At 40.1% G+C, this 19,910-nt stretch overlaps 1 protein-coding gene across 10 annotated transcripts in view; it reads left to right on the plus strand.

The window, feature by feature from the left end:
• The window catches only part of CAST (calpastatin), a 125,483-nt gene that overhangs the window by 42,825 nt on the left and 62,748 nt on the right, over window positions 1-19,910 (plus strand). For all 10 annotated transcript variants that reach the window (XM_060093180.1, XM_060093185.1, XM_060093184.1 and 7 more), the window contains one exon: window positions 18,730-18,789. In XM_060093180.1, coding sequence (XP_059949163.1) covers window positions 18,730-18,789 — 60 coding nt within the window. The remainder of the gene's footprint in view (window positions 1-18,729; window positions 18,790-19,910) is intronic.

The following is a 19,910-nucleotide window of genomic DNA, read 5'->3' on the forward strand; positions in this document are numbered from 1 at the left end:
CTGCCTGGCTTCTAGGAGACAGTATAAGATTAAAACAAAGTAGTGACATTTAACAAAATCATGCTGAACTAGCAAAGGCCGCATCTGCTGACTGATGGAGAAGGAGTAGGTGGCCAATAGCAGTAAGGATGGAGCGGGAATCCTGGTGCATGCAGCAAGGACCCTTGGTGACTATTATAAAAAAGTGAGCTTCACAGACTGCATGACAGTGTTTATGAAGCAGTGCATTCAAGTATAAATGTTGGTTTTGGTTCAGTTCACATGCTTTGAGAGAGGATTCCCACTGCAGAGAGGAGTTGATTATAGTACAGTATTAGTGGTAGGTTCAGTTTCTTGATGGTTCCATGAATTGGCTGAGTATAATTCTTCTCTCACAATGAAAATTTAAAAGGTATCATGTAAAATAGCAGTTTGAAAGAGCGAAACAAACAAAATTAAGAAAACATGTGGAATTAATTTGAACTAACTTTTAAAAATCAGTCAAATATTTGTGTTCCTATTCATTGTTTATAATAACAATTATATCTTTAATGCATCCCCACTTCTTAGGTAGGACTATTTACTTTTCCCAAAATATGAACCATCTAATTGTTCAGTCCTGTTTAAATAAAAAGCCCACAGCCTATGTTCTCCTGTATACATAGATGTCTTTGTATCTTTTCTTTCATTATACCTCAGAGTGCCCTCATTTTGAAGACTATATGAATCTGGAATATGTGTTTTAGCATCAATGTGCCTGGCCTCATAAGAGGAACATATTTTATCCTATAGTTTTTGATATATTGAATTAATAATCTGCATACTGGGAGAGTACAATGGGTCTTCAAAAACAATTGTGTTTTATTTTTTTCTCTGTGAATAGCTTTTAACTTAAAAATGTCAGCTACCCAGTGTTTCTCAACAGAGTACTAATGGCATTTGGGTTGACGATTCTTAGTTGGGCAGGGCTGTCTTGTTCCCACTGAATGCCAGAGCATGACAAAAACACTCTCTCTCTCACATGTCTTAAAATACCCTGTAGTTGGTTGCTGCTTCCCCTGGTTGAGAACAATTCGTACACTATTTTTATGGTAAGCCATATAAATAATTACTCAGTCCCATTATTTCCAATTTTTAAGGCACTTTACAGTATCCCTTAAGACATGTTGACTTCTGAGCAAGTCCATATATTTGGACGTTGGAGATTTGGGTGGAGGCTATGTGTAATCCTATTGCTGGTAAAATGTCACTCTTACCCTTGTACCCTTCTGTCCACATTAGGTAATAATAATAACTTATTAGCAAGTGACTTTAATAGGTTTCAGAAAAAAGAACAGATCAGCACAATCTGTATTAGATCTGAGTATTAATAGTTATAGCTACATTTACTGACAATTACTGGGTTCTAGGCATATGTTGAACACTTTACATGATGTGATGATGATTCAGTGATGAAGTAGATACCCTTATTATGCCCATTTTTCAGATTAAGAAAGTAAGAGCCTGATCTCTTAACCATTGCACTGTATTGTTTCTCAGGACATGTTGAACAGCTCTCCATAAAATACTTTCCAAAAAATAAGTTTTAGTGGGTGAAGTTAACACACACTAAAGTCTCGTTTGGTTACATAGTCTCATTTGGCTACCTTTGGTTATTTCTGGTTACCTTTGTTCTTAGAATACCAGCTTTTCACTATACTGTGAGCCCTTTGAAGACAGGATCCACATCTTTGGATCCCCATCGCGTCTACCACGGTGCCTTCCACATAGTAATTTCTCAACAAATATTTATTGAATTGAAAAAGAATATTGGTTTTATCTTAATATGAACAGAGCCTTAAGATACCACTGCACTCGTTTAGAAATTTATCCTGGGTAGGCAGAAAAACTAAAATAATATTCATTTTTGTTCTCTAGAACTTATAAGTAGAGTTTTTGGAACTTATCTGTTTGTCCTTTAGCTAAAGATTAAAGAGTAGATAATCAAAATCATCAGTAATGAACTCCTTTTTTTTTTAACTTCTACAATGGCCAGACATGGTGCTAGGAATACAGAAGTGAAGTATGGTCCATATAACAAATATAAAAACACAGTGTAAAAAGTGCTAAAAAGCATTGCTATCAAGGTGCTATGAAAGCACAGTGGAAGGTTGAGGGAAGGGGGCTGAGGTTAAGCCTGGCCCTGTTTTTCTGGGAATAAACATTAGGAATACGAGTCCCTTAAAGCAGATCTGCAGCCAGTCAGTTGGATGCAGGACTCTTCAGAGGTCTGAACACATCCAACTTCCCAAGCGTTGGCTCTCCTCATTCAGTATTTTCTTAATCCCAGCTTTCCAGACTTGCCCCTAACTACCAGTAGAGGTACTATGTTCTCCCCCTGTATACTTTTCTGTGTGCTGTTATGTAGGACAGAGAGTTCTGATTCATTCTAGGGCTCTCTTATGAGATGTTCTTGACAACTGTCCCTTGTAGACAAACCGGATTTCCGTCTGGTGTCAGCTATACCTGAGGTTTCCATTTGTCCTGCGCCCTACACAGTTGAACTGGAGACCCCACAGCTGACTGAGTCTGTGTTGTCTGTCTTCCAAGCCAGCTTTGAGGGTCACAAGTTTCTGCTGCTCATCTTCCTGTTTCTTTCTTCACCACCCAACCTAAGGTGCAGGGGAGGGCAGACAAGCTCATCAACAGAATAACCTGCCCCTGGATTCCAGACACTTATCTCTAAGGACACATTATCTCAATTTAGTTTATTTCGCATTTGGCAGCTGCCACTCTGTGGGTACATATCCTTAGCAAGACAAGGAGAACCTCAGATGCCTATCTACTCACCTTTTATCATTTTTACTGACTCCTTCCTCAGGAATAGTTGGCATACATTAGTTACAAAGGTGCTGCTTGGTCCGTTTTGTTGGTAAGGTTTATTTCTTTTCCCACAGATCCCTTTGCAACACTTTAAAAAAAAACGAACACAGTTTTATTTGGGAGGATTTCTTATACGTTGGAAAGAGGATTTGGGTCTGCTTTGACTGATTAACCAAGTTAACTTTGTTAAGCAGTTTTTTGTTTTTTCACATATTGCCAACACACTTATAATTATCGTCAGTTCTCTAGGCCCCATGGTACATACTGATCATAATGGCTAAGATATGGGTGAGTGGTGATGACACTGTGGCTTGTCATCATCAGAGGCCTGGAATATAAGGAGTTTCCCAGTGAGTCCTGCCGATGGACTACTGAGGAATGAGGAAACTGACTGTAACCAAAGCAAGGCTTCCTTAATTGTACAGAACTGTGCTTTAACAGTTGGGGGTCTCTTTAGAAGAGAGAAGTTTCTTGGTTCTCAAATAGAAAATGCGGGCCAGTAGGACAATTCTAGACTAATCCATGGCCCTGGGGTGCTCCCAATCCTTGTCCTGGGGATGTACTGCACCCCCGTGGAATGCTCTAATTCAGTGTTTCATGATAATGTAGTCTGGAGAGCATCTGCGTCAGCTTCACCTGGGATACTTATTTAAAAATGGAGATTTCCCAAGCCCCATCTCAGACTTACCCAATCAGAATCACTGAGGAATCTATGGCTTAATAAGCTCTCGAGGTAAATCCTTACACCTGTTAAAGTTTGATGAGCTGCTCTAAGAAGTGAGTTGGGCTAGCCAGAGCCTATCTGTGAGCAGTCGTCTTCTGACCTTAGCAATGCAGTGAAATCTTGGTGAGAGCTGTAGCTATTCACAGGGGCTGAGACTTTTGAATCATACTGAGGGGCCCCCATGAACTGGCGTGATTGATGTTTATGGCCCTCTTTTTTTTTTTTTTTTTTTTTCCGGTACGCGGGCCTCTCACTGTTGTGGCCTCTCCCGTTGCGGAGCACAGGCTCCGGACGTGCAGGCTCAGGGGCCATGGCTCACGGGCCCAGCCGCTCCGCGGCATGTGGGATCTTCCCGGACCGGGGCACGAACCCGTGTCCCCTGCATCGGCAGGCGGACTCAACCACTGCGCCACCAGGGAAGCCCTATGGCCCTCTTCTGGAGCCCAAGAAAGGGCCTGGACCACTCCCATTTCACTCAAAGTTACTATAAGAGACTGAGTCCCGTTTAGTGTGCAGGCATACTCTTTGGACTCTATAATGGATTAAGGTCCCCTGCACAAGTGACCTCAGTATAAAGACCTAGATGAGACCTTGGCGCCTCCAGAGATGCCCAGAATACAGTTGTTGCGGGAGAACACTGTTCCTACAGAGAAACCAGGGGCTTAGTCTCCTGCATATTGTTTCTTTATTAGCTGCACTAAGGGTGGCCAGACAAAGGAGCAAAGAATAAAATTATTTGTATGTTTTTCAGTTGTATAAGCCTTTTCTGTTTCCTCCTTATCGTGAAAATAGGAAATTGTGTTTATATCCAACAGGGTAAACAAGATCCTCTTACATAACGCCATTACCATGGCTTATCATCATCAGAGTCCTGGAATATAAATATCCTCATGCTTTTAGACATGCATCTTTTCATAATATTTTATTTACAAAGACGTATCAGGTTCAGAGGCCTTGGTCTACAGCAGGGAATTGAAACTTGTTGCCAGAATTTTCATCTTCCAGAATTCTCCACTTCTCTTTCATATTCACCATCTCTTGATTTATCTCTTTATTTAATTAATGCTTTAATGTTAAATTTTATACAGTATTTCTTTGTGTCTGGAACAGAAGGGGGCTCTTGAATCAGAATTCAGATTAATTTTATTAAGCCTACACAATGTATTTAAAATGTTTGAAAGCCTTTAGATGAGGAAAACATGTTCTATTTTGTCATGAAGCCTCCTACTCCCTCTTCATGCCGGCTTGATACACTCATTCACATCCCCCAACGTATATTTTGATTTGAGTTTTAGACTCCTGATTTACAGGGATAGGCAAATATTATTTTTCTGAAAACTCAATAAATATTTTGAAAGTTGCACTTTTTTTTTTCTTAAATCCTTGCAACTGAGCTATATACGAGATGTGTGGATGTGTATAGCATTAAGAGTTTCTCTAGTGGTCCAGAATATCTGCCTATAAAATGACAGCACTGTTGGGCTTGGTGATGTCTACAGCGTTCTATATTTTTCTGTTGTAAGAAAAGTGTGCACTACAGGCATAATCGCCAAGTATCAAGTGTCCTCAGGGTTTAGGGTCACGAGACTGGTGAAGACAGATATTCTTGGGGTATTGCAGGACTGTCTTTTTAGGGAGCATATAGGCTCTTTAGTAACCTGGGCTGGCAGTATCAGCACCAAAAATCTTTCTTTCAAAACCAGCTGGAAAGTACTTTTGAAAAGTAACTTTGTGAATCTATCCTATTATCTAATGCATTCTAGTACCTTTCTTTTGACCAAATGAAAGCAGGAAGAGGCTGTTTGTCATCAGAAGGAAAGTGCCAGTGGATAACAATAGACCCTAGAAAAGAGTGGTCATTTCACCCACCCCCTATAAAGCCATCTTGTTTAAAACAACCTAAAGCAGTCATTCTCCATGTGAAGGAGTTTGAGAATCACTTGGGGGGGGGGGCTTACAGCTTTTTAAGCTGTAATCCTTGCTCCCTCTTCCTCCTGCCCTTTCCCTTTTGTAAGTTTCTAAGTGTCCGTTGCTGCCCTCCCCTGATCCCCACACACTGGCTATGAGTGATTCTGTTCCTGGGCCCAAAACCACTGAGCTAAGGTGTTAATGCTCGGCCAGTCACATTGTCCAATAGCTTGGCATAACATTCGTTGCCTGTAATCATTATGTACAATTTTAGTATAAAGTAATTAAATATGTATGAATATTTTATTTAATTAAATATTAATTAAATGTGTATGAATATCCTGCATATTTTGCGTATAGTTTCACTGATTAGAATTAGTGATCATTTTTTCCCTAGCAATATTATAAAATTATATCGTCTTCCATGTGATTTCCTACTCTAATCTTGAGTTTTAAATCAATTAATTAGTTGATTATTAATTGTTTGGAATTTTAGCCATAAAGGATCCACATCACTAAGAAACAATGTACCCCCTTGCTGAATATCTAGAGATTAACAAGGAAAGGCTAACTTCTTTTGGTTGTTGAGTTTGAGCCCTCCCTTGGTTTTGAGAATCTTTTTAATTATTGTGGTAATGGGTGCTGAATATTCTCAATGCTCTTGTGGTAGGCCAGGATTCCTAGCCTTGCAAATGAGAATTGTTTCCTTCTCCAGTCCTCTGACAATTATATTCTTACACCTCTTCACATGTTTCCAAAGATTGAATGTGATGAACACTGATCTACATATTTGCAATTAAAATCTTGGCAAGGGCTTCCCTGTTGGCGCAGTGGTTGAGAGTCCACCTGCCGATGCAGGGGACACGGGTTCGTGCCCCAGACTGGGAAGATCCCACATGCCGTGGAGCGGCTAGGCCCGTGAGCCATGGCTGCTGAGCCTGCGTGTCCGGAGCCTGTGCTCCGCAAGGGGAGAGGCCACAGCAGTGAGAGGCCCGCGTACCACAAAAAAAAAAAAAAAAAAAAAAAATCTTGGCAAAATACCCTGATTGATTTCCAGTTGAACCAGTGATAAACCATATACCATATCTTTTCTGCTTGTGTATAACTTCTCTACCTTCTACTGATCAATGAACTGAAGATTTGGTTACTATTCAAAATGGAAAGACACCCAATAGGAAACAAAAGACGTTCTAGCTAGTTCTGGTAATCTGAAAATAATTCTGGAAAGCTGTAGGAGAGGGGTTAGGTCCAGCAGTATGTATGTAGTTTGGAGAAGCTCTCCAGGATCTAGATAAATGAAAATAAGTGGAAAGAAGAAAAAGAAACCAACCATTTATTAATTTGTTAAACAACTACTATGTTAGTGATTTACATAGGATTTCATTTAATCCTCTTAAGAGTTGCATATTTTGCAAATGGGTAAGTGGGTATTAGGACAATTTTTAAAATGAGAAGACTAAGGCCCAGAGAGATTAAAATAACTTACCCTAGGTCACACAGATAGCAAGATTCTATTTGATTCTAGTGCTCTTTTCAGTAGACCAGTCTTATAAAATCCTAGACTCAGTAGGTTATATCCAGGCAGTTTAAATAACCAAGAGAGGAATTTGTATCTAAATTCAAAAAGCACTAGAAATTAATATTGTGCCCTCTATTATTATGCTCAATATCTTAATGCTGTTGAAATTCTCTCTGATGAATGAAATTTCCTGCTTCTGTGAGTATTGTACACTGATTGGAATTAGCAAATAAGAGTTTTGTTGAGAGAGTTTCTTTAGATGTCTTAATAAGTGGTAGAGAAGGGATGAATTAGACATCTTTGAATATGGTGAAATTTTTAAAGAGCAGGATTAAATTACATAGCAAAAAACTCCCTTAGAGTGTAGGAATACAGTTGCTTAGACTGAAGGATAAGCAGCACTGTTCATATTTTTACATCAATTTCAAATGAAGCCTATTTTAAAATCAATTCTCCTATTCTATTGAATTTTTATTTTAAGTGAAAGTGGGATGAAATGTGGTAGAAGGTATGATTATTTCCACTTTACAGATGAGGAAACTGAGGCACAGAGCAGTTAGGGAATTTGCTCAAGGTCATACAGCTGGTAGCAGAGCTGGAATTCAAACCCAAGTGGTCTGGCTCCACAGCCATTCTCCTAACTACATAACATCACCTCTTTAATATTTGCAAAGATTAAGCTTGCTGTTAGTGTACATTTGTGAATTTGTTTTTCCTATCTGGTTTCCAGAACGACGTTTTATTGCACCCCACGTTTTCATTTTGGTTATTTGGAAAGCATCTTGGAGAAGGGAACTTTGTAATAATTCCTGTCATTTAAGCCTTCTTATTAAGAACATGCTTCACTGAGAAGCCAGCTGCAAGAACAGTCACGTGACAGGCTCATCTCTCAGCCGCCACACAATTGGCTGTATGCCAGTATTTCCTCATATGTGCCCTCTCAGTTTCGTTGAGACACTTTGAGTCTGTCATCCCTGTAGAGACTGAGGCTGGCAGTTGGTCTTATAACACAACGATCCATAAAACTTCTCATTTCTCTCACACTCTGTTAGGTCTGTGCCTAAGGAATGAATTTGAAAGCACTGTGGAAAACAAGCTGAAAGGCTCTGAGGCAACTGTTCAGCAGAGCTCAGAATTTTTTATTCTTATACAATAATCATATCTTCAGTAACCATGTATGCTTTAGATGTGCTCATAATCTTTTAGGATAAACAAGCCATGCATTTCAATCAAAACAAAAATTCATAATGTAAAATAGTGTTGCCCTTTCTCTTTAAGATAAACAACATGCGTGTGTAACTTCTCAAAGCAGTCGGTGGTCACCACAGAAGTGCTCCACCATTCTGAGACTGAGGAGAACTTTTGAGGCTGTTGATATTTGTAAAATAATACAGATCACTTTTGTTTACTGACTTACCATGGGCCAGGCTTTATAAACACACCCTCATTAACTCCTCACTACCATCTTATGAGGTAGGTGTCATCTTTATACCCATTTAACAAATAAAAAACACAAGTTTGGAAAGCTTAAGCAGCTTGCTTGAAGTTGCACAGCTAGAATGAGACCCCAGGTCCATGGGACTCCAGAGGCTATACTCCTGTGTTTCCCATTTGAACATCTATCATTGGGTACGTTATTTAATAAGCTTTACATATTTATAGCATATCCTATTAGAGTTGCAGAACAACAGAGTTCTCAAGCCTGACAGTTTACAGGTGAGGAAACTGTGTTCTAGAGAGGTTAAGACTTAAGTTCAAAGAGCTTGTTATGGGCTGTCTTCCTCATTGTTCATTATATGGCTTCTAATCTGCTGAAACTGCCTGACTCACAGGCTTAAGAAGATCCTAGACGCACAAACCTTTACTAGGGGAGGGGCCACAAGAGGAAAGTAGGCTGTCTTTTCTGGGTCTAACTTCTCTGCTTTGTCTTGGGCAGCCAAATTCAGACATAGCTGGAATTATTTCATGCATCAAGGAAAGCAACCAGAATCCCTAGAGGCATGGACGCAAGTTAAAAAATAAATAAAAGCTGCATTTCTACTCTTTGATGACTAATCCAGGCTGCGTGGCTTGTTCTCTTCCTTGCTTACAAAATAATCATCCCGGGGCAGAGAGGGGGAAAGGGGGAAAAGTGGAGTTCACAAAGCAATGAAAATGAAACAATTGTTTTATAGTACTGGAAGTTCAGCTTCATGCGTTTTGTGGATTTTTTCTAAGCACTTGGGGTGGTCCTGTGTTAGACCTCATAATCGGGCACTCACAAGGTGTGGCCAAATGTTCTAAGGTCTCTCTGGCTCTTGGATTGCCATCACAGATCAACTGTGACTACTGTCCCAGTTGCCAGGCAACATATGGATGTTTATTTTGAGGTCTGCCCACAGGGTTGCATCAGAGACCAAAGCTGCATGTGCTCTCCACTTCCCAGAGCAAGTAGAGCTCAGGCATTCTATTTTTATCATAATATATTATTAAGATAATATATCTTAATATATTTTAATTATATTTAATTAAGATAATTAAATATGTTTTTAAATATATTTTAATATATTTAAATCTTTAATGTAATATATTTAAATATATTTATTTTTATATTATTTTAATATAGTTCATGAATGTATAGTATACTCAGTTGAGATAGAATCATATTCTGTTCCCCCAGGCAGTGTTCAGTTTGCCTCATTTTGCCGTGTTCTACTTCATCCAACTGGTTGTACTCTGGACTGATTATCTCTGGTACTTTCCCACTTCTAAGTCTTGCTCGATCTGTTCTGCTCACCTGGAATGACTACCCCATCTCGGGCTCCAACTCCATGTTTTGTAAAACTAAAGTCTTTTATTTTACTTTTTGAAAGTAGGGGTGTCAACTTGTTATAGCAAAAAGTTCGTGGGCATTATTGTCAATGTCTGTGTTCAGATCCAAGCTCTACAACTTCTTAACTGTGAGATCTTAGATAAGTTACCTAACTTCTCTGAGCCTCAGTTTTCTTGTTTATAAAATGCAGATAATAATGATTAAGTCCTAGGATTTTATAAAGATATATTGAAATCAGATGCCCAAAGCCCCTGCCACAGTTCCTGGCATATGGAAGATTCTATAGTCCTCACCTACCTCCCCATCACACGGCAATTAATACTAAGTAAATTGTTCCCACCTCCTCTGTGAAGTTTTTCCTAGCCACCTTCAAACCCACACCTCAGAAATAGTCTCCCTCTTCTGATCTCTTATAACTTCATATTGTACTTAAGATCCTATCACAATTGACCTGCTCTTATATTACATACATGCTGAGATGTAAGTTGGTGCCCTAATTAGATCTGCTGGCACAGAGCCATGTTCTCCCTGAAAGAGATGGTTCAACTTCATTCAGAGATGACCCATTTCATCAGAATCATGTTTTTTGTTACGATTAAATACTATACTTTGTTAGGTGACTGAATTGCAGTTCTCTTTAGAAGCACCATTATTATTTTAAATAATTAAAGGCATTGCAAGACAAGATGGTATGTCATGGTGTGACTGTGTGGCAAACAATAGAAAGAGCTAAGCACCTGAATAGTCATCTCCTAAAGTGAATAATCCATCACTGTAAACCTGTTCTCACTGGGTCCCTGAATGGTGTTTGTGAAGAATGTCAGTGCTTTCTTTAGAAAGCCCCTCATTAGCCATCTATTGTTTGTTCCAGGTGTCTTACAGGAAGCAGCTCAGGGATTTTTTTGTGTATATGCGTTTTTTTAAAGTTATACAACCACTGGGTAATGACAATAAAGATGTAAAAGACTAGATGTTTATGTTTTCCTAACCAGTTTTCTGACCTGTGCTTTGGACAAAATTTCTGATGATTGAATAAAACTCATATAATGTTGCTTTTGAGCCATCAGATAATACTCATGTTTATTCATGTACAAATGTATACATTTATTTATTTAACACATACTTGTTAAGCAACTACTGTGTGCGATGCTTGGGTACATGCAGCAGCTGAGACAGGCATGGTCCCTGCCCTCATGGAGTTCAGGTTTGGGTCTGTCTGACAGATCCTGTGAAGAAAGAACTTTAAAAAACCCCCATGATTTCTTTTCTTTCATTTTTGGGATGTGTTATTAAGATAAGAATCTCATTATGGTTCAGAAGCAAATTATACATTTCTCTTATGCATCTAGCAGAGCTAACTTTAAAAGTTAAAAATCAGTTAACTTGATTTTGATTTGTCAGAACTTCTTAATTAAAAAAAAATTTTAATATTTGTTTTGTGCTTTGCCCAGATTGCCCTAATATTTGGTACGTAATTGACTCTCGCAATAGCCCTGTGGGGTGCATGGTATTTCCACATGGGAAGCCAGATGCTCTTCAGGTTTAATCGACTTACCTGTGGACTCATCGTCACTAAGAAGCTATCAGACTGAACCTTTCTTCTGATTTATTAATTATAGTCTTGATTCTAGCTTTTTTTAAAAAAAGAACCAAGGTATTAAAACTATACTTCATTCTTTGTTTAAATGAAACTTTAGTTGACAATTAGAAAATGGAAACAAATATTGGAATCAACAGTGATTTTTGAGCTCCTCTCTGCTATTAAACACTGTGGTAGGCACTGTGGAGAATAGAAATGAACCCTGCCTCTTGATCAATTTACAGCTTCATTGATAAGACGTGACATACACTTAGAAAAGACTCAGTAACCCTCAACAGCATATATGATTAAGTGTTCAAGAGAGACGTACAAACATATGAGAGCTGAGAAGGTAATAGGAGCTAAAGCAGATACAGGTGTTATATCTTGAGCTAAATCTTCAGGGGGGAGTGTAGGAGCTGTCTGAGCAGGGAAAGGCTTCCTCAGCCGTGGGGATGACAAGAAATGCTTCCTCAGCGGTGGGTGGGAGCATGATGGTGATGATAACACCGACTAGCATTTGTCCAGCACTTACCACTTGCCAAGCGCTGTTGTAATGGGTTCATGTACATCAACTTCTCCTTAAAACAACCCTATAAGGTAAGAATTGTTACTATTCTCATTTTATAGATGAGGACACTGAGGCCCAGAGAGGTTAAGTAACTTGCCCGAGGTTGCACATGAATTCAGTGCTAGCTGGAATTCCACCAGTCTTGAGTCCAGAGCCGCCTCTCACTCTCTTAACCAGTGAGTTATGCTGCCCGATGAGGTTCTCCTGAGACAGGAAGGACAGCATCCTGGGAGGTGGGGAGACATGGTGTGGGGCACAGCAAGAGACGTAGTGGAATGAGGAGATTAGGTCAAATATGGAAAGTCTTAAGGTTCAGGCAGAAGACATTGGACCTTATCTAGGACAGTGAGAAAGCACTGAGAGTTTAGTATTTCATCAGAGTGGGAACATGGAACGCATTTATTTCAGGTAAATTAGGCAGCGATAGAAAGGATTGGGAGCTAGAAGTGGGGGTGGGGATGGGGGTGGGAGAGAACAAGGCATGGAAACTATTAGAAAGGCCTTGATGTAATCCAGGTGTGAGAGATACCTGATTAGACCAGGGAAAGTGTGGGCAGGGAAAGAAATTAAAAGGATGGAATGGTAATGAGGACTTGGAGGCAGACTCCAAGCAATTCAGTGGCAGATGAGTTTCCCTGAATTACGTCATTTGGCCCTTACAGCAACTCCAGAGGCAGGTGGTATTATTCCCATTTTGATGAGGTTGAAGGCTTCTGGGAGGATAATTAATGTGAATGAATAAGTGCTGGAGTAGGCATTTGAGGCTGCATCTGACTTTCTTGGCTTCCTCCCTTTAAGGTAAAATAATGTTGTCTGGTAATAAAGTAGGGCTGCTGATAAAGTATGGAGAACTGTTCACATAGTAAATGATATTTAAAGTCAAGGGTGGGGGGGAAGAGGGACTTCCCTGGTGGCGCAGTGGTTAAGAATTCGCCTGCCAATGCAGGGGACACGGGTTCGAGCCCTGGTCCGGGAAGATCCCACATGCCACGGAGCAACTAAGCCTGTGCACCACAACTACTGAAGCCGGCGCACCTAGAGCCCCTGCTCTGCAACAAGAGGAGCCACTGTAATGAGAAGCTCGCGCACTGCAACAAAGAGTAGCCCCCACGCACAGCAATGAAGACCCAACGCAGCCAAAAGTAAATAGATAAATAAATGTATTAAAAAAATAATAAAGTCATGGGGAGAAATCAACTCTCTGAGGATGTAGTAATATAACAGAGAAGGCAGAGGGTTTGTGACTAAATATTAAAGAACGCAGAGAAGAATGGAGCAAGTGGAAAAGGCTTCCAGAAGGAAACAGGTCAGAGGGCTGGAGACTGGATCTGGAGCTCCCTGTGTCACAGCAGCCCTGGGGAAGAGGATGGTCAGTGATTCAGAATGAAACTGCGGATGGATTATCAGGTGGAAAAGGGCAGCACGTATGTGGGCTGGCATTCTCAGTAACCCTCCGCAAACAAAGGCAGCTGGGGTGTGTGAAGGGTGACTGGTGCTGCCGGGGGGAGGCTGTGGGAACGCTGGCAGTGAGAGGGAGGGAGAGGAAGCAGGGTATGGGGTGAGGGGCAGCCGTTGACTCATCTGCTGGGTGCACTCTGGGTGCACTTTCTGAACTGAGCTGGGGCAAGGAGGGAGATCAAAGTGAGGCTGAGTGACTGGAGGGGAGGATTCCCATGAACCAGCAGACAGTGCCTGGAAGGAAGCTGATTGTCTTTTGCAAGCCCAGGCAAGTGAAAAGACTCTATGACGTGGGAGACAGAGGTAAGGAGCCGAGGGAATGACTTTTTCATCAGCCAGATTTAATGGCAGTAGAATGGATGAGTAAGCCCTCTAGGACCCCGCCCCTTCTGAAGAAGCCCTTGGGTCCAGCCAGGACCTGTGGGCGAGCTCACAACCCTCTCCACTCACATCCAGCGTCACAGGATCGTTGGGTTGGTCCTAGGTCTTGCTTCTCTCCTCGTGCAGCCTCACTAGGCATCCTGCAGAATCAAGGGAAAGCCTTGGAGAGAAACCTGCCGTGAGTAAGAGTGGGGGTGAGCAGATTAGTGTACCCAACAGACAGCTCTTTTAAAGGGACCCCATGTGGTGGAGGAGACACTTCATGCCGCAGTTAGGTCATTACTTACCTGTATATGGTACTGTAAGTGAGCGGGGATTGGTGAAGGCGGATGGATGCCCACTTAGGATTGCAGTGGTTTGGAAGTTACAATCCAGGGCTGGCGCTAGTGAGATACACCTGAAAGGAAGGGCATGTAAGATTCAGATATTTGGGGAAGAGAAGCATCCCAACCAGTGGCACTTATGTGAAAAAAAACATAAAGGGGGAGGTGAGAGAGCTGTGCTCTGAGAAAGGGATGGGCTGGCTGCCTGGAGCAGATGTTCTGTGCTCGGAGATGCAGTGGGATTGGAGACTAGCGGTCTTTAAAGGCAAGAGAAAGGATTTCTGTGTGATACAGTGGGTAACAGGAGTCATCATCGCTGGCTCTAGTTTAGAGGGAGGCATGTGCATGGGAGTGACACGTGCGAAGACTAGTGTAGCCAGAACGGGTGAGAGAGCTAAAAGGCTGTAGTGTGGGAGACCTTTGCAAAATATATGTGAAAAAGGAAAGCAGTTTCCATTTTTCAGGGGTCTTAAAAGCATACCATCTCCCCCTCATATCTCTAATCACTTCCTGCAGTAAACTCCAAAATTCTTATTGTAGCAAGTAAACAAAGTTAAAGAGGTTTTTGTTGACTAAAGAAGCCAGAATGTAACGTGCCATACTGGATAAGTACAGGATTAAATATTAATTTTTTTCTAGGCTGCAATTACTTTCTTTTATCGATATTGCTTTGTTTTAATGAGATTTGACAACACAGTAAGATTACTTCAGGTGGGCCTACAACTGACTTAGAACCAAAACATTTCTTCGGTCACCTAGGATTTTCTTCATACCTGTTAGAGCACTTAAGTTGTAACTAAACCTGCTTGATGTCTGTTTATTGTGCTGGACTGTGAACTCTTTCAAGGCTGTGACAGTGACTTATTCATTGTGTATCCTCAGCCCCAGGCTCATTGCTTTTTAAACAACAATTGTTGAGTGGGTGGGTGGAAAGTAATTATATTAAAGTACTTTTTCTCTGTTCTTTGTTACTCTGATTTATGCCTTAATTTAAGATTATAAGTGATTCATAATACTCTGGATGTCAAGAGATTTGCATGGGTCATTTAGGAGGGAGAGTATTGTTATGGCCGCACTTTAGTCTGGTATACAGTCCTAATTCCATAGAGAGATTTTGGTATATGAGCACTGATGTTGCTTTAAAACTGGCTATGCCTTGATGTTAGGACCGGCTGAGTGGTTGGTCCTGCAGCAGAGAGTCACTGGTTTAAAAGTCAGGGGGCCTGGCTCAGCCCTGGCACAGACAGCTCGGAGGGTCCTCCCCGCCTTCTGCCTGGGTGATGCCTGCTTATCCTTCAATCTCCACATTAACTGTCACTTCTTCAGCATCACCTGTCCTGACTGTCCCCTGAATTAGATCTGGTTGCCTAGTCTGTGTTCTCATGGGACCCTGTGATTTTCCTTTATAGCACTTATCACAAGTAATTACTAAAGTGGTTATTCTTTTTTTAAATCTATTTCATTGAAGTATAGTTGATTTACAAGGTTGTGTTAATTTCTGCTGTACAGTGAAGTGATTCAGTTATACATATGTATACACATTCTTTTTCATATCCTTTTCCATTATGGTTTATCACAGGATATTCAACATAGTTACCTGTGCTACACAGTAGGACCTTGTTGTTTATCCATCCTATATATAATAGTTTGCATCTGCTAATCTCCATCCCTCTCCCCCTTGGCAACCACAAATCTGTTCTCTATGTCTGTGAGTCTGTTTCCATTTCGTAGATCATTTCATTTGTGTCATATTTTAGATTCCACGTGTAAGTGATATCATATGGTATTTGTCTTTCTCTTTCTGACTTATTTCACTTAGTATGGTAATCTCTAGGTTCATCCATGTTGCTGTAAATGGCATTGTATGTGTGTGTGTGTGTGTGTATACATATATATATATATACATATACACCAAATCTTCTTTATCCTTTCTTTTGTTGATGGACATTTAGGTTTTTGTCATGTCTGGCTATTGTAAATTGTGCTGCTATGAACATAGGGGTGCATGTGTCTTTTTGAATTATAGTTTTGTCCACATATATGCCCAGGAGTGGGATTGAAGTGGTTAGTCTATTAATGTCATCTCTGACCAGACTGTAACTTTCACAAGGTCAGAGACAGGTCTGTCGGTTTCCCGTCAGCTAACACAGTACTTGACACAAACTATGTTCTGGATAAGTACTTAGGGAGCCAGTGAACTGTGGTAAACTTTGATGAATCACTTAATCTTTATAAGATACCATTTTCTTCATCTGTTTAAAGCCTACATATTCAAAGTTTTTCTGTAAGCTTCTTCAAAGATTTATGGGTTAACTCTTCAAAATTCTTAAATTATGTTATTCACACCTATGATTAGAAAGTCAAACCATGTAGAAGATTTAAATTGAAAGTGTATATAATCCCCTAGTAGGCGTAACAAATAGTAAACTTTCCTTGTCTTTACAAATAAAATGAAAATTGAACACACTACACTTAGCCAGAGTTGAACCAGCCCATAACAGGGTGGGATTATTTTCCTCATTTCCAGCCCCCATGAAGTGGTTTTCCTATTTTAGTTTCAAAATGTTTAGCGTCTTAGTGATGGGATAAAACTTTCACAGAGGAATCTATGCTGAGAACAGGTGTGGCCAAGGCCTTCAGCTAATTTCCCATTAGAGCCCGCTCCATGCTTATTTATAGGCATTCCATGGAGATTTTGCTGTCCTTGGTGAGCCTTTGAAAGTCTTCTTTCTAGGATTTAAGGATCCCTTCCAGCTATTGCTTAATAAAGCAGTAAGGTAGATTGGAAAACCCAAGGCTATGTAATTTCAGGAATGTTTTTAATAAACTTGGATGTTTAGAAAATAAACGAATGTTCACCCGAAGATTTGCATCTTAAAAAGAACCTTTGTGTGGAGTGTTTGTCTTGGGTGGTTTTAGATGGCTGAGGGAAATCACTGAAGGAGTGGGATGTAGCTAAGTGGAACTTCTTGAGTTTGAATGGACCTTTGTACAACCAATTCTACTTGTGGAAAGACAGAATTGTATAGATATGGGTATGTTAATCCCCACAAATTAAAAAAAAAATTCTCCAGGAAAAATGAATATTCACATATTTGTCCATTAATTTGATGAGGGAAATCTACTTTGGTACATCTTCCAGTTCTTTATCCTGAAGAGAATGTGAGAGAGACAGCACATGCCTGCCACAGTGACAAGGGGTGTGTGTGTGTGTGTGTGTGTGTGTGTGTGTGTGTGTGTGTGTTTTGGGGTGGGAGGGTGCTCAGGAATAGTTAAGTTCATATGACTATGTTTGAAAAGTCAGTATACTAAAGCTTTGGGCTTTTATCTGTAAAATGTGGCAAGTTAACTCTAAGCACCAACATGCTCCACATTAAATGAGGTCGGTGGGGAAAGTGATCATGTTCATGGGCCACGGGTTATAGTGGGTTCACGCAGTCACCTTGAGTGTGGTGTGTCGAGGTAGGGGAGCTGGGGCACCAGCAGGGATGGGTCCATCCTGCCCGGGGACTGAGCTTCTTAAGTGGCTAAGGGCCAGGCATCAAGGGATGGGGCTCTGGGTGCTGCTGGCAGGGAGCAACTGTTTACTGACAGCCAGTTACTTAAGAAGACAGCTGGTGCCAGATGGAATCCCTGGGCTCTAAAACCTAATGGACTCAAATGTTAAGGAGGTTTAAATGAGCCTGAGTTGGAATTCACAAAGAATGTAATTGTGAATTTAATATTAACCAGTGTAATACAGGTTACTAGAGTACGTATTTCTCAGTACCATGCAAGTGTCCACATGCACATCCCCCTGCTTGGGTGATTAGATTGCAGGGGCTCACTCCACATCCCTAGGAAAGGTGTTTCTTGAATACTTCAGTTACCATTCATCACCTTTTGCCCTCCAGGGAGGAGCCTAGATGAGACAGATAATATAGCAATATCCCCTCTGCAACACCATCTCCCACCTTCTCTTCCTTACATGACGATTCTAATCTACCTGAGCCTATTTCCCAGAGCTATGCCTACTTGTCTATCTTACAATAGCTTAGGAATAATGCACTAGCAATTTAATGAACACCTACAATGTGCCAGGCATTTTACCCACATTATCGCAAATAATTACAACCCTGAAAAATAGACATTATAGGCCCCATTTTATATATTTGGAAAACTAAGACCCAAAGTCACAGAGCTAGTAATGGGCAAAGCTGGCATTTGAACAAAATTCTGTAAGTTTCAAAGTCTATGTTCTTTCTGAAAATAATAAGCAATAATTAGAATAATATTTACTGAGTACTTAAATATCAGGCAGTAATAAACTTAGAAGGTAATTGTTACCTATGGAACAAAAATTGAGAAAGGGGAAACCAAAGATCAGAAAATTTAAGTAGCTTGCCCAAGATTATTTAGTAAGTAGCACACTCCAAATTTGAACCCATTTGATCTGGTTACAAAGGCTTTTTACCCACTGGGCAACACCACATACTGAACTTTTATGGGAGTGGTACTCTAGGTGAGGTAAAACCAAGGTAAAGAGTTAAGAGTAAGTATGGTTAAAAGGACCTGAAGGACAAAGAAGGTTGTAGGTTAACTATAATTAAACTTCTTATTTCTTTCCTGTCTAGGTGACAACTTCCTCTGCTTCAACCAGGAAGTCTTCCAGTATGAATCCCACAGAAACCAAGGTATGGAGAATCTTCAATGGTCAACTTGGGTGAATGCCTTTCAGTTGATTATATGGTTAAGCAAAATGAATGTGGGCTGTTGACAGATGGGTTATGTGTCCTAGGAAACTTAGGCTATGGAAGTAAATGTTTTCTTCCTAATTAATGAGAGTCATTGGAAGCTCAGCTTTCCTTTCAGTATTCGCCTCAAACACCATCTATACACTTATACGTCATTTTAGAATATCTAGAAAAGAGTAGTCAGCGAGAGTGTTTTTGGTTCTAGACTTGAGTTTTTTAAATTGTTAGATAATTTCTCTAAATATATTTCTCTGGATCTAGAAAAGAATATAAATTCTTAATTTCTTACTAAAATGGTTTTATTATCCTGGCCACTTAAGACTAAATCTAAGAATGAGAAAGGTTACACTAAGTGAACATAGAAAGAAGTGATACAGATACTGGTTATTTCAGATGCTTTCTGAAGTTTCTTTCTGAAATTTGAGTCATGTGGGGCACCATCTTATTGATAAACCTTTGTCAACCTTTGTCAAGGGATTTATTCTGATGATAATTTCTTGGAATTTCAGAAGAAAAAATACAAGCATGTCCTCCAGTGTGATTGCCACCTGGAGTAAGCCTAGTTCTGAAGAGTTAAGAGCTGCCTTAAACCGTCTCCCCTAATTACCATGACTCAAACTATGTTTCTTGGGAATGTTTTGGGATGGAAGATTAAAGAGAGAGCATTCTCAAGATGCTCTCAACTAATTCTTATGAGCTAATAGTCTTTAGTGCCTTTAAGAGCTACCCCAGCTCCATTATTATCAAATTTCCCTTATTTAAAATTACCCACATAATTTTGCTTTCTATTTTCCTTGTAACTTTACTATCCCAAGTAGGATCCTATGCCATAATTTAGTACTGGCACCATAATTTAGTGCTACTGAGGGATCCTATGGCCTCATCTTGAACTTTTCTTTAAAGGACATTGCAAATATCTTGAAACACACTGTCCAACTCTAAGCTCTTATAAAGGTCATTTAGCACTCATTTTAATTTTTAAATTTATTTTTAAGTTAAAGTTATGTTTTTACTTAGTAATTTACATTTACATTAATTTCTTAATTATTTTCAACATATAT

The sequence above is a fragment of the Mesoplodon densirostris genome, chromosome 3 (genome assembly GCF_025265405.1).
Source record: "Mesoplodon densirostris isolate mMesDen1 chromosome 3, mMesDen1 primary haplotype, whole genome shotgun sequence".
NCBI lineage: Eukaryota > Metazoa > Chordata > Mammalia > Artiodactyla > Ziphiidae > Mesoplodon > Mesoplodon densirostris.